Consider the following 13,566-nt stretch of genomic DNA (forward strand, 5'->3'; position numbering starts at 1 on the left):
TATTATCCTCTGCAGGTGATCGAATACGATTCCTTTAGCCCAAAGCTTCTCAAACTTTTTGGTCTCGGGGCCCCTGTGAACCCTTAAAAATTGTTACTATCTGAAACAGCCTATATTTAGGTATGTTATGTCTACCTATAGTGATCATATTGGGAATTTTATTTTTATAAAATTTTTAGTTATCTAGTTAGTTATATGAATATTTAGTTAATTCATTTTAAATGATAATAATAATCCCATTACTCGTTAATGTAAAGAACTTTTTTAAAAAAAGTAACTATTTTTAAAAATGAAAAAGTAGTATACAGTGAAAGGGGGTTTTTTTGTTTTGTTTTTTGCATATCTCTTTAATATTTAGGTTAAGACAGCTGGGTATGTGCTTTTGCATTTAATTTGCTGCAATCCAATTATTGGTTGAACTATGTGAAGAAACTCCAGTCTCAAGTAGATGTGTAGCTGAAGAAGAGAGAGCGATTTTAGTAGTTTGTGTAGATAATTGAGAGTAGCCCTTTTTACTACACTAAAAATCTACGTGGCACTTTCTTAAAGACTAGGTGCAAGTGGAGTCTGAAACCACGGAACTGAACTTCCCATGCTCTGCTACATTAAAGTCCTCTCACGTCTCTTGCACTTTGGTTTTGCAACATGATGCATCGGTCATAATAATAGGTGATTTTGTAACATCATGCATTAAAAAATAATAGTGCACTGAGTCACGCAGATCTTCCAAATTTCATTGTGCAATCGCATAAACTCACATTGTTAATGTGGCCACGACCTCACCAGTGTTATCCCAAGGGTTTTGGCTTCCCGGATTCCCTAAAAGGGTGTCGGAGACGGCCGGGAGTCTCCCAGCCACGTTGAGCCTGTTCCCCAGTTCTGACCTCTCAGCCTTTGGGAATCTCGCCCGTGCGTTTTTGCCGTGTCACCACCAGATGGCGCTCCAACCCTAAGAATTACCTTTATCCGTCTGTAGGAAAAAAATCTGTTAATACCAGTATTTGTACCCTCATAATATCCTGAAATAAAAATTGAAAAAATTAAAAAAAAAATACCGGTTCTTTTGAGAAATTCAAAAGCATTTTACAGAAGAGAGAAAAACATTGTTAAAAATTTAAATAACATTGTTACCAATAATCTTTGTCATTCCGGATATTAATCCTGCCTTGGCTCTAGCTGGTCATGGTGATTATATCTAACCAACAGTGTGTACGGGAACAACTACATGGTGAGAAAAAAAACCTTCAAGTTTTAAAAATTTGAAGAGACGGGAGACGGAGTTAGAGATAAATAGAGCTGGGGTGAAGCTGTCTCTATCCACCTACACACGCACACACGCGCACACACACACACACACACACACACTGTGACTGTTGAGGTCATGTCACCTTCGCTAGGCTACAGTACCCAAAATTCGGTCACACATTGCTGTAGCTGTTGCCATGAAGGTCTTTCTAGATGAGATCAGCATCTAAATCAGCAGACGTGAGCTAAGCCGATCCTTCTCCTGCTGTGGGTGGGTCTTGTCTAATCAGTTGAAGACTTTTACAATCGAAGGGTGGCCCCCCGCGTAGCACAGGCCCCAGGAGGAATGGGTCCTACAGAAATATACCGGTGGGAAAGTTTGCCTCCTTAGTTTTACACAGGATTGAGAATTTTAAAGGAAGATGTTGTCTTAATATGGACGAACAAAGCTGGGTGTGTGCGGATCAGGCCTCTGTTGGGTATCAGCCCTTTCTGAGGAAATGTCCTCCACATTTGTAAAAAACTCCAGGGCCGGAGACGGACCCAGGAGGTGGGGAGTGTCTGAAAGAGGGCCTGGGTCTGACATGGCCGCTAGAGACCCACACGCTCACCAAGGGCTCCGGGCCCTCCCGGGAGCGGCGCTGGTCCAGGCGTGGAGGTCACGCAGTAGCGTGACAAGATGAGGCACCAGGATGCTCGGCTGGGGCCCGAGCCGCGTGGAGCCAGAGCAGGGAGCCAGGTGGGGCCGGCCCTGCTCACAGGTGCCGCGGGGCGGGAAGGCATTGGGCTCAGGTATAACGCAGGAGGCGTCTCTCCCTTCAGTGCTGAATGACGTGGTGCTTCCAAATACCGACCCTGCGTATAATCTTCCTTTCAGGTTGCTCATTGTGTGCGCTGTTAACACTACACGCTGTAAGTTTTCCGTCTCCAGTAACTCTGATGACGATGGTGATATTTGGGATTTTCCAAGAGCCCCTGTGGGTCAGAGGAATCCACCAGGTTCACTCATTATAGAGACTTTGGATTCATCAAAATTGAATCTGCATCCTGCCCCGTAGCAGACACATGACACGCATGTTACGCACACATCACCGCAGATCTAACTCATCATATTCCACGCACCACATTTGAAAATAAACGTGCGTGTTAGTTGTTTAGCCAGGGAGCCTGTGTTGTGGGAATGCTCTTTAAATAATATCAAATGTGCTTAAAAGGTTTTTAGAAATGACTCAGGTGCCCCAGTTTGTTTTCAGTAGCTGTAATGTAATTTAAGATATTTTGGTATTTCTGTGTTTTCCTCAGCTCGGCCTGGCGCTGTGACGTCCTCTCGCCACCAGGTGGCGGTGTTGGGCCGCAGTACGATTTTCAGTTTGAATAAATTCTGGAGAAAACTGGGAACCGCGACCTGAACCCCCGCGTTTCGGGGCCAGAAGACCCATCACTGAGAAGTGAGAATTCAGACCCAGAAATGGCTCAGGGTCGTGAGCTGAGGCCGAGGGGTGGGGCCCACGGTGGGGTTAGTGTCCCTGGAGGAAGAGGAGGGTCCAGAGCCTGTCTCTGCCCAGGGGAGGACGCAGCGAGAAGCGCCCTGGGGGGGCCAGGACGCGGGTCCTGTGCGGCCCCTGCACCCGGGACCTCCGGCCTCTGGAGCCCAGAGGGCCCCGTGTCTGCTGTGCACGAGCCGCCCGGGCTGCGGCTCCTTGTCAGGGCAGCCGAGACGGCTGGCACGATGAGCGGCCAGGGACGTGCAAATTTATGTCAGGATTTTGGTGGTAAAATAAATTAAAAGGGAAACCAAATTATTTTCTAAATGGCCCGGTGGCAGCCGGATGAAGCCCCTAGCACCCCCGCCAGCCGGGGACCTTGCCAGGGGCCTGTCGGCTCCAGACGCAGCTGCCACGCGCCGGCCTGGGGGAACCAGTGTCTGGGCCGGACCAGTCCCCCCCAGGGAAGCCCAGGCCCGGCCCAGCCCGGCCCAGCCCCGCCCGGGAGGCCTCACGGGGTCGGGCACCACGTCGGGGGGTGGGGGGGGCCGGTGGCCAGGCGGCCGCAGCTGCGTCTTGTCCAACTCCGCCCCCACCGCCCCCCCCCCATGAAATAATGACGTCGACAGACGCTTCTGTAGGATCCGGCCCTTCCTAGACCCAAATAGCGGATGCATTAACCAAAACAAGCAGACGGACATTTGAAATGATTGTCAACTGGGCAGACAGACAGACGGAGACAGGGACAGCGTGAGGGAGGCAGACGGGACCCCCCCTCTCGAGGGCCGAGGGTCGCGGAACGAGTCCCAGTCCTGAGGCTCCAGCCACAAACCACGAAGCTCCCGTCGCACTTGACCGTCCCGTCAAAGCTGCGCGGGAGCAGCGTGGAGGGGGCCCCTCCAGTTAACAGACGTGTAAGGAACCATCAAATACGTGCTCTGCCCCCCGCCCCCCTGCAGTGACCTCTCTAGCCAGCGAAGCCACTGAGATTGTCCCAGTTTGTCCCCGAAGGCCAGGGGAGGGAGGGCAGGGCCCTGACGGGGGGACGCAAAGAATGTGCCATTGTCTGCGGCCCCCACCGCGGGGCCCCCACCGCGCTTCCGCACAGGGACAATGGACACTGCTCTGCTCTGCTCTGCCTTCCTGTCCCCGCTGCACAGAGGGTCTGTGTCGGGCCAGATGCCAGGAGAGAGCGTCTGGTGCACAGAGCACAGCCCGGGCGGGCACCGTGTGCACACACAGCCCAGGGGGGGACCGTGTGCACAGCCCGGGGGGACGGGCACCGTGTGCACAGCCCTGGGGGGATGGGCACCGTGTGCACACACAGCCCAGGGGGGACGGGCACCGTGTGCACACACAGCCCAGGGGGGGACCGTGTGCACAGCCCTGGGGGGACGGGCACCGTGTGCACAGCCCTGGGGGGATGGGCACCGTGTGCACACACAGCCCAGGGGGGGACGGGCACCGTGTGCACACACAGCCCAGGGGGGGACGGGCACCGTGTGCACACACAGCCCAGGGGGGGACGGGCACCGTGTGCACACACAGCCCAGGGGGTAGGGCACCGTGTGCACACACAGCCCAGGGGGTCGGGCACCCTGTGCACACACAGCCCAGGGGGTCGGGCACCCTGTGCACACACAGCCCAGGGGGTCGGGCACCCTGTGCACAGCCCTGGGGGGGACAGGCACTGGCAGGGGCAGAGCAGCGAGAAAGAGAGAGAGAGAGAGATGGAGGGAAGGAAGGGAGGAAGGGAGGAAGGGAGGGGGAATTGCCAAGGCGGTTTCCACAGGAAACCCCACGTGCCTCTGCTGTGTGCCAGTCCTGTGCCTGCAGACGTCTGAGCATTTGCTCCTGGCAGTTACGATCCGCCTTCCTAGGAGTTTCCAGGACTTCGTTGCCCTTTTGAAAACCTAGGAACGCTGCCCCGGCGCTCTGTCTCCATCCGGGTTACTTCTAGATCTCCGTGGAGCCTCTTTCCCGCCCAGGGCGGGAGAGTTGTGAAAACACACGGCTCATTTCACTCACAGAAAGGACGTCGGGCGTCAGAGCAGCACAGCCACCACGCTGTCCGCACGACAAACTGACCGCTGGAATCACGGCCTCACACGACATTCTAAGTGCAGACATTTTCTAAATAGCAACAGCTGTTGGGCCGCTATTCAGCAGGAACCTGACTCTTGACCTCATAATTATCTGTAGGAAAAGAGCATTTTACACCAAGTCGACCCAGTATTACTCCAGAGGATTCTGTCATCTAAAACCCAAGAGAAAATGTGCCTGGTTTGTTGTTTTTTTTTCTTTTTGGCACATGCAACATATTTCATGATGCTTTGGCACTGAAATCTTGCTGACAGACGTGACGTATACTTTTGATATATTAATTTTTTTTTCTTTTCTTTTATTCCAGGCCTCCTCTTCTTGGTATAATTTTTTTCTTAGATTGTGTATGTAAGATCAGTGATACCATCACTGCTGGACATTTTAGAGAGTTTCCAAATTATGCCACAGAAGCAGAGGAAAACTTTGAAACACTGTGTTGCAAAGGTTAACATCAAATTTGCACGAAAACAAATGGCTTTAACAGTGGCCCCGCGCTGAGCATTCGGACCCAGCACGGAGCGCAGAGAATGAACTCTGAGCTCTGACGGCTCCAGAACACCCAGGAGCCAACACCTGCTCTCACCCAGGGCGTGGAGATGCCACTTGGAAGGGCAGGTGTGTGGCCGTAGGGGACGCAGCCTCCACGCCTCCCCGCGAGGAGGGGATTCTGAGGACCACCGTCCTGCCCTCACACGCCGCTCCCCGGGGCAGGGACTCGGGGAGCAGCCCCTCCCTCACAGTCGGGGCCCCCAGCAGGAGCGGGGCTCTGTGCCGGCTCTGGGGACTCGTGGGCTGGGCGTGCCTGGGCGGACACCTGACACCCGGGACCACATGGCACACAAACCCAGCACCACTTTCCCACCTGGGCTGGTGGGAAACGAGGCCGTCGGGTCTCCGCTTGCCCGTGGCTGGGGCTGCTTCCCTGCTGTCCTCAGCACGGGGGATGGGCAGGCGGACGGGCAGGGGGACGTGTCATACGTCAGCTCCCCCAGGCCCCCTGTGCACCCTGGAACCCGAGGGGAACCCGGTGCTGCTCAGGAGAGGGACGGGAACTCCAGGAAGACCCCAGATGGGCCTGATGTTTCCACCTGACGCACTCACTGGCACCTGCCGGCCCTCTCCAGGAACAGAGGGGTGTGGTTGAAGGTCGCACTAATCACACCCCTTATTTTATGCATTTTAGGATGTTTTGACAGTTTACAGAGCTTGCCAGCCTGGCCAGGGCGAGGCTGCCCCTCCCAGGAATGACCAAATCTGAGATGGCAGCGGGCGTGGCCGGCAGCCCGACTGTCCTAGGCAGACCGACCCCTCCCGAGCCAACATCGCCCCCGCCCTGAGCCACCATGGCGCCAGGTCCAGGCCACAGAGGCTGGCGCTGCAGCCCAGGGCCCCTGGCATTATTCGAGGAGCCGGCCCCACACTGCAGACCCTGCCCCTCCTTCCCAGGGAAACCTCCACAAACGCTCTGGCTCTCTGGCTCCACTTCCTCTCGCTCCTGTCCCTCCACCCTGGCGTGTCCCCTGCAGCCCTGCATGGTGTGTGGCAACCCCCTCACTGGGACCTGTGAGCTTCTTCCTTCCTCCTGCGGCCACGCCAATACCATGCCACACCCTGCGTGGACGTCCCGGGAGCCTCAGGCCTCTCTGGGAAGCAGGGCGGCCGAGCGGCCACAGCCTGGCTGTCCCGGGAGGGGCAGAGGAGGCACCTGGATGCAGCGGGGGAAGGAGGAGACACCCCACTTAGAAATTCTGCCCTGGAGGGAACCTCAGGAGCCACCATGATCAACTCCTCATTTAATAGTCGGAGACACCGGCCCTGGGTCCTGCAGGCTCTGAGGCTCCTGGTCTCCCCCGAGAACTTCTCACCTGGTGATCTGCTGCCGACAGATCAGAAAAGCCACCGAAGCACAGATTTCAGGAGGACTAGCGTCTTCCACATGATTTATTTCATCTCAGCGTAAATTGACATTCGTACAAGGTTTTGCAGTATTTATGCCCAGGGTTTTAAAACTCAAGCATTAATAAATATATTAACTACATACATAGGAACAGCTGGCCTGAACTTTGCCTTAAACAGGCATAGTTTATCTTAGTAAATGGCAACATTTAAGAACTATTTAGAGCTTTAACAAGCTTTGGAGGAGCTCTAGTCTCACATGAGAACACATCTTGCCTTTCGTATCAACTTAATTCAAACCAATTCACTCTGTGTGATTCAAGCACCTGCCAGTCCCAACTTCCGTGCTCAGGGCTTGAACATCACGCAGTCCGGCTTCTTCCTGGACTCGGAAAAAGTGTAATTGACGCGGATGCTGAAATCATCTGGATGCAACTGAAGCACTTGCGTATTTCCATTTTTAGCTCATGTTATTACCTTATGAATAATAATATTGCAGAAAAAAGGGAAAATGCAACCATTGATTTTTAACCCCCCAAAATAACTTTTTATAAGCCGGGAAAGCATCTAAAATGGCAACAGAAAAGAACGTTTTTGTTTACATTTGTCCTCCTAAAATGTTACAGCAGATTATGTCCTGAACCTATGCTGGCTTTAGGAATGGAGAAATGAACCTCCAAACCAGACGATTTCAAAACCTTTTACAGGAAGTTACCTAAGAGACCAACGGATTCCACAGCTGCCACCAGAATTACCAGCGGGACACCGGAAATGAACAGAAATGGAACAGATGATTCACATCTTGCTTAAGTACTTGCAGCAAAACTGACACAGGTGAAGAGTTTTAACTAAGTAGTCAAAGAACTTACACAGCATTTACTCTCGTAGAGGAAAAGAAACACTGTCGCCACAGATGCAGAAATCAAACCACCAAGTCCCAAGTCCAAGCTCTATAAAGCTGCCAACCCCTGGAGTTTAGGGTTGTTTCCAAGACAAGGAATAAAAACAGAGAGAACATGACACAGTCTGAAGCTCATTCCTTTGGGTTCCAAATGAACCTTGACTGCCAATATAAAAGTCACTGCTTGTCAGCTAATGAAATAAGCTTTTCATGCATACCACCTTTTCCCCATAAAACACCACTCTTCTTGGAAATATCTGGAAACGTCAGCATGCACGAGTTAATTTTATGAAAATTATAGGTGGCTGTTGTAAAGGCATCGGCCTCCTGTGACTCTTAACTGATTGATAATCAGGAATATTTTTCAGCAACCGTTTTCCTACACGGTGTTGGATGCAGACTCAGAACACCACGTCAAATATGGCAAGACGCTACGCTGCAGCGTCAGACTTCCAGAAGCGAGTCTCAGCCGTGACAGTGACCCCCAGCGGTCCCCAAAACAGAGACCTCCCAGGGGGTGGCTTTTCTGTGTGTGTAATGGATCAAATCAGTGTGCTTCCACACCCCAGGTACCGGCCCCAGAAAGCAAAAACTGGTGCTTGGGACATGTCAGGTCCCCGAGTATCTGCTTTCATGTGATACTACCATTTAGAAATATGATATACAGCATGCTATATGTTTTCAGAATGTGTTGGCGAGACATCCGCTAATGGCTGGTAGTAATTCCTTTTCCTTATTCTTCAGGTTTCTTTGTATATTTCATTATGACAAGATGATGGGAAGTACCTGGAGCCAGGTACTGCCAGCAAGGAAGCCACGCGCAGCGCCGGCATTTCTTCACTAAGTGAGATGCTAGAATAACACGCACAGGTGTATTACTGTGCGGCTGCCCACGTCTGACATCCACCACTTCCCGTGTCTTCTGAAGGGGACAATTCCACTCTGGAGGCCCCATGTCAACCTTGTATGTTTATACGGAAAACATCACAGAAATGATCTTGCAGGTAAAATCACAGTGATAGTATTTTATGAATTTGATATTTAAGGGATGAAAGTATTAGCCTGGGATGAAAGTATTAGCCTGGTCCCATTTCATATAAAAACTTTAGCATTAATATTAAAATTCTAGAGAAAATGTACTACAATATGAAATGTACATTGCTTAAAAGAACATTACATTATTTGTCTCCTTTGGCTATAAGTACTTCTTCTACTACCATTTCTCCTAAAAAAGACCAAGGAAGTCAGGCAATATGAAGTCTGTTTTTGTCTCCTAAGACGATTCACCAAGTTGCCAAGTTGCTGGGTGCATGAGTAACTGTGAACAAGCACACAGGTCACCAGAATATGCTCTGACGGACACCACAAGTTCCACTCCTGGGTCATGCATGAGATTCAAGCTGATCTTTTCTAAATACACTTAACTGAAACCTTTCACAACCATGGACTCTTTAAAAAGCATAACCTGTTTTTCAATTACCGACTCATTTCCCCAGCGATGGGAATTCCCATCACTGGGTTAACAAGAAAACAATATTAAGGTATTCGTGATTTCTTCTAATTATGTGCCAGTAACTTTCAACGTGTACTTTTCCTGTTATACAAAAATGGATTGGATTTGGAATCCAAACCGGTTTGCCTCTCTTTGTGAGCAAGTATTTCATCCTTCAACTCTTGATAAGCAGTAAGTCCCTTCTGCACATATTGGAAAAGTCAAATATTCTATGAAATGAGGAAAGATCAACTGGTTTGTTTAGAATCCTTGCAGCCCCTCCGAGTAGTGAGTCTCACGGTAATTCTATTGGGGCATGTTGGAATTCACAACTAAACGTGGTTCATTTGCTGAACTGCAATAAAAATGCGTGTTACTTCCCTGTCATGTTCTTTGAACACACCCTTTGTCACTGGGCCACGTTCTCTGGGCTGTAAAAGTTAATCTCCCTCATCACAGTTACATAATACATATTCAAAACATCATAAATAGGAGGTTCAAAATGTGCCTGCACCTGTTTTTAGAATTGCCAAAAATAAATGATTTTAGCCTTTTCTAAAGGAATATTTCCTTTCATCTCACTCTAAACTATGAAAGTGGTGGAGTGTATACAGTGGGCTGTCAAAGATTTCTTTTAAGGTAGACAGGCACCCTTGTCAGTAAGTGTTTCCTATTTATGGCATGCTATTTGGTAACATTTGGTCACCAAAGATAATAAGTCTTAACTGCATCACTGACCAAAGTTAACAACCCTTAACCTGAAAACATGAAATCCATCTCACAGGGTGAGGCGCGACTGCCCTTGGGGCTGTGAGCCTTGGGGACCCGCGGTGTCCATGGTGCCTAACAGGGAATAACTTCCAATGTCTATTGGACAGGAGCTCTTACTGGTAATCAAAGATTTTACCTCTGATGTTTATCAAATTATTCTTTTTGGAGTTAAGCCAACCAAAACGAGTACACAGTAGCATGAGCTTTTAAACTAAATTAGAAAGAGCTTTACTTATCAGTTATAATTTTAAACCTCAAGCCAAAAAATAAGAAGTGTGACCTCTCGGTGGCTCCACTAATAGTTCACACTGGCCTACTTCTCGGGTCCCAAGAGTGGCGCGGTGGCCCCGGGGACCCGCATGGCTTTCTAAGTCAGGCCTCCTGTCCCCCCTCGGGAGCCGGGGTGTCCGGGAGCGAGCACACCTAGGGACACCCGGGACCCGCCCGTGCGCCCTCAGGCCTAGTCTTCTGATTGCATTCCCATCACCCTCGGGTACCCCTGTCCCCTGTCTCATCTGTAAGGTCGTCTGCTGGCACGCACCCTCCCTCTTACACCACCGACCCCATTAAGCAAAATAAGCAAAAAGGAACGCAGAATAGGGAGGCGACAGTGTCCCCAGGGCTACCTCCAAAGCGGTTAAGTGATCCACCCTGGCCAGCGGCCCACCCCACGCCTCTCCCTCCTCTCCTCCGCCCCCGTCGCCCTCCCCTTCCCACCGGAACCTCAGCCCACGGGGGCGGCTCCTTGGAGCCCAGAGCTGCCCGAGGGAGATGCCCAGCTGACCCGGGCCCGGCCTACACGGCGCCCTGCTCCCCTCTGTCCGGCTTCTCGGGCAGGTTGAGCACGAACGGGAAGAGCGCGGCTCGGGCGTCCACGGGGGTCCCGGGGGCCTCAGGCTGGAAGCTGCCGCCCAGGCCCGCGTCGCTGCCGGGCTCTCCGTCCTGGGAGGGCACGAAGCGCCAGGTGCCCGCGCGGCTCACGCAGTAGATGGTGCCGTCCAGGGCGGCGCAGCGGAAGGGCTGCAGGCCCGCGGGGGTGCCCGGCGGCCGCAGGAGCGAGGCGCATTGGCTCCACTGCTTGGCCAGGCAGTGGTAGCGCGAGACTCGGACGCCTCCGCCAGGCCCGGCGGCCGCCTGGGCATCGCCGCGGCCCCCGCACAGGTCGAAGCGGTAGATGAAGCCGTCGAGGGCCACCATGTCGGCCGAGCGCTCGCGGCTGCTGCTGCACGGGCACTCCTGCCACTCGTCGCGCCGGGGGTCGTACTTGAGCAGGCGGTAGAAGAGCGAGCCCCCGGACACGTAGATCTCCCCGTTACACGTGGTGGCCTCGTGGGCCACTGCGAAGGCGCCCCGGGGCAGCGGTGCCACTGTGGCCCAGCGGTCTGCGCGCGGGTCGTAGCGCTCCACGCTGAGCAGGCACTCGCCGCCCACGGCGTACAGGTGTCCGTCCAGGGCCAGCAGCTGCAGCTGCGAGCGCGCCTGGCGCAGCGGCCGCACGGTGCTCCAGTGGTCGGTGGCGGGGTTGTAGCAGAAGACCTGGTCGGACGGGCGCGCGCGGCCGTCGGGGCCCGCGGGCGCCACCCCGCCCGCCACGAAGAGGTAGTTGTAGAGCACGCACAGGCTGCAGCCCCGCGCCGGCGCGCCCTCGGGCAGCCGCGTCAGCTCGCGCCACTCGCCGGCCTCCGCGTGGTAGCAGTAGATGGCCGCGTCGCCGCGCGCGTCCGTGTCCCCCGACGGGCTCTGAGGCCGGCTGCCGGCGCGCTCCCCGGACGGCCCGAGCGCCGCGGCCAGCAGGTGGGCGCGGCCGGAGCGCAGGCGGCGGCGCAGCAGCAGGTCGCGCTCGGCCCCCGACAGGCGCCCGAACACGGCGGGCTCGCGCAGCACCTCCAGGTAGTGGTCGCTCATGAAGCGGTAGGCGGCGTCGCGCAGCTCCGACAGCCGCTGCCGCTTGGCCACGCTCAACACCTCGTAGCAGTTGGCCAGGCTCAGCTGCGGGCCCACGGCGTCGGTGGCGCGCTGCGCGGCGCCGGGCAGCTGCAGGCGGCGCGCGCCGGCCACCACCTCGGCCACGTTGTCGGGCCGCACGCCCGCCATGCACCCGCTGTACGCGTCGGCCAGCAGCAGCCGCAGCGCCGCCAGGCTCACGCCCTGCACCCGCAGCACGTCCCGCGACGCGCGCGCGCGGAAGAAGTCGCTGCGCGCCGCCAGCACCGCCTTGTGCGCGCGGAGCCGGCGGCCGGACACCTCGATGACCAGATCCGGCTCTCCGTAGGCGGCCGCTGCCCCGGGCGGCACTGGCGCGGGCTCCCCGGGGTCCTCCAGGCACTCGGGCTCCGCGGGAGAGGCGGGCTCCTGAGGACACGCGCGCTCCTCCGGGGACGCGGGCTCTTCCGGGAATGCGCGCTCCTCAGGGGACAGGGACTCTTCCGGGGACCCGGCGCTGGCGCTGCTGGCCTCCCACTGCCGATCCACCACCCGCTGGCCGCGGCGACACGGGGGCGGGGAGATCGCGGTGTCCTCCGCCGCGGAGGCGCGAGACTGCGGCGGGGACTCGTCCCCGGAGCTGAAGCACAGGGACGCGCTGAGGCTGCAGGGTGTCTGCGCCGGGGACGTAGCGCCCGCCCCCCCGGCCGCGCCCGGCGGCTGCGGGCCGCCCTCTCCCGGAGTCCCGGCCTGGCCGCGCGCCCCATGGGCAAAGGCGCCCCCGGGCTCGGCCCCGCGGACGCGGTCGTCCCCCGGGTAGAGGACGCAGGGGGCCACCGAGTTCTCCATGGGCGGGCTGTGTCGCCGCCGCACGCCCGCACGCCCACCTCCCGCGTGGCAGCCCCGCAGGTCCGGTCAAGGTCGGTGGTGACTCGGGGGGTTCTAGCTGCACACGCGTTCCTGGCACGCGATCGGATTTCGCTTCTGTGTGTCCACGATTTTTTTTTTTTTTTTGTTCGCACGCCGCCCCTCCTCGCCCGGCCCACTCTCCAGGGAGGGGGGCGTGTCCAACTCTCAATGAACTTTGGGCCGCAGTAACTGTAATGCTGGCAGCGCGCTCCGGTGTCCACGCCAACAACTGCGTCGTCAGCACCGGGCGGGCGCGGAGCTGTGACCGCTGCTTGACTGCGGTTCTGCCCCCGCAGCGCTGGGGTGTCGGGTGTACGCAGTACGCTGGGCAGGCTCTGGCCTTTAGGGCGAGTTTGCCCCGCACTGCTTTCCGTGCCACCACGCTGGTCCCCCAGGACCACCAGAGATCGGCGGCCCAAACTTCAGAGCCTTGACTTGAAGCCCATTTTCTGTGGAGAGCCGCCGGGTGGGCTCTGCTTCCTGGTGGTTAAACTGGAGGTGGGCTGCTGGGCGTCTGTCTCGTGCCCCGCACCTGCAGCTCCCGCCCTGCGTCTGCGCCCTCGCCGTGCGCCCGGGCGCCCGTGGTTCACCCACAGGCGGGCGTCAGGGGGCAGCCCCTGTCCACAGCGGAGGACCTTCCTCACTCATCAGCCAGGAGCCTTCCTCTGCCGCTTCCTCTGCGGGGACACCAGGTGTTTCCACAGCAGTCCTCCATGCTTTCCTTGTTCCTGTTTATGGGACAAAGAGAGAGGATGTCGGAATTCGGTTTTTTCAGCATGGTCATTGCCTGTCAGTGGGGTCTACACACCTCCCTCTCCGACCTTCAGATTATGGAATCCAGT

The 13,566-nt window shown here is 55.6% G+C and overlaps 1 protein-coding gene across 2 annotated transcripts; it reads right to left on the minus strand.

Annotated features, from left to right (window-relative positions):
• Positions 1-7,767: 7,767 nt before the first annotated feature.
• KBTBD11 (kelch repeat and BTB domain containing 11) lies at positions 7,768-12,729 on the minus strand. Of its 2 annotated transcripts, XM_069464624.1 has the most exons (2): positions 12,617-12,729; positions 7,768-12,535 (listed from the first exon to the last, which is right to left on the minus strand). In XM_069464624.1, the coding sequence occupies exons 1-2, from the start codon at positions 12,662-12,664 to the stop codon at positions 10,688-10,690; spliced, it is 1,896 nt and encodes a 631-aa protein (XP_069320725.1). In that variant the 5' UTR covers positions 12,665-12,729; the 3' UTR covers positions 7,768-10,687. The 2 variants fall into 2 exon arrangements, with proteins under 2 accessions (XP_069320725.1, XP_069320724.1); XM_069464623.1 differs by having other exon boundaries at positions 7,768-12,729.
• Positions 12,730-13,566: the final 837 nt, after the last annotated feature.

The sequence above is a fragment of the Eulemur rufifrons genome, unplaced genomic scaffold (genome assembly GCF_041146395.1).
Source record: "Eulemur rufifrons isolate Redbay unplaced genomic scaffold, OSU_ERuf_1 scaffold_81, whole genome shotgun sequence".
NCBI classification, from domain to species: domain Eukaryota; kingdom Metazoa; phylum Chordata; class Mammalia; order Primates; family Lemuridae; genus Eulemur; species Eulemur rufifrons.

What these genes read in the sequence shown, in the direction of transcription:
- KBTBD11 (XM_069464623.1), bottom strand. Translation starts at nt 12,664, where the DNA reads ATGGAGAACTCGGTGGCCCCCTGCGTCCTCTACCCGGGGGACGACCGC.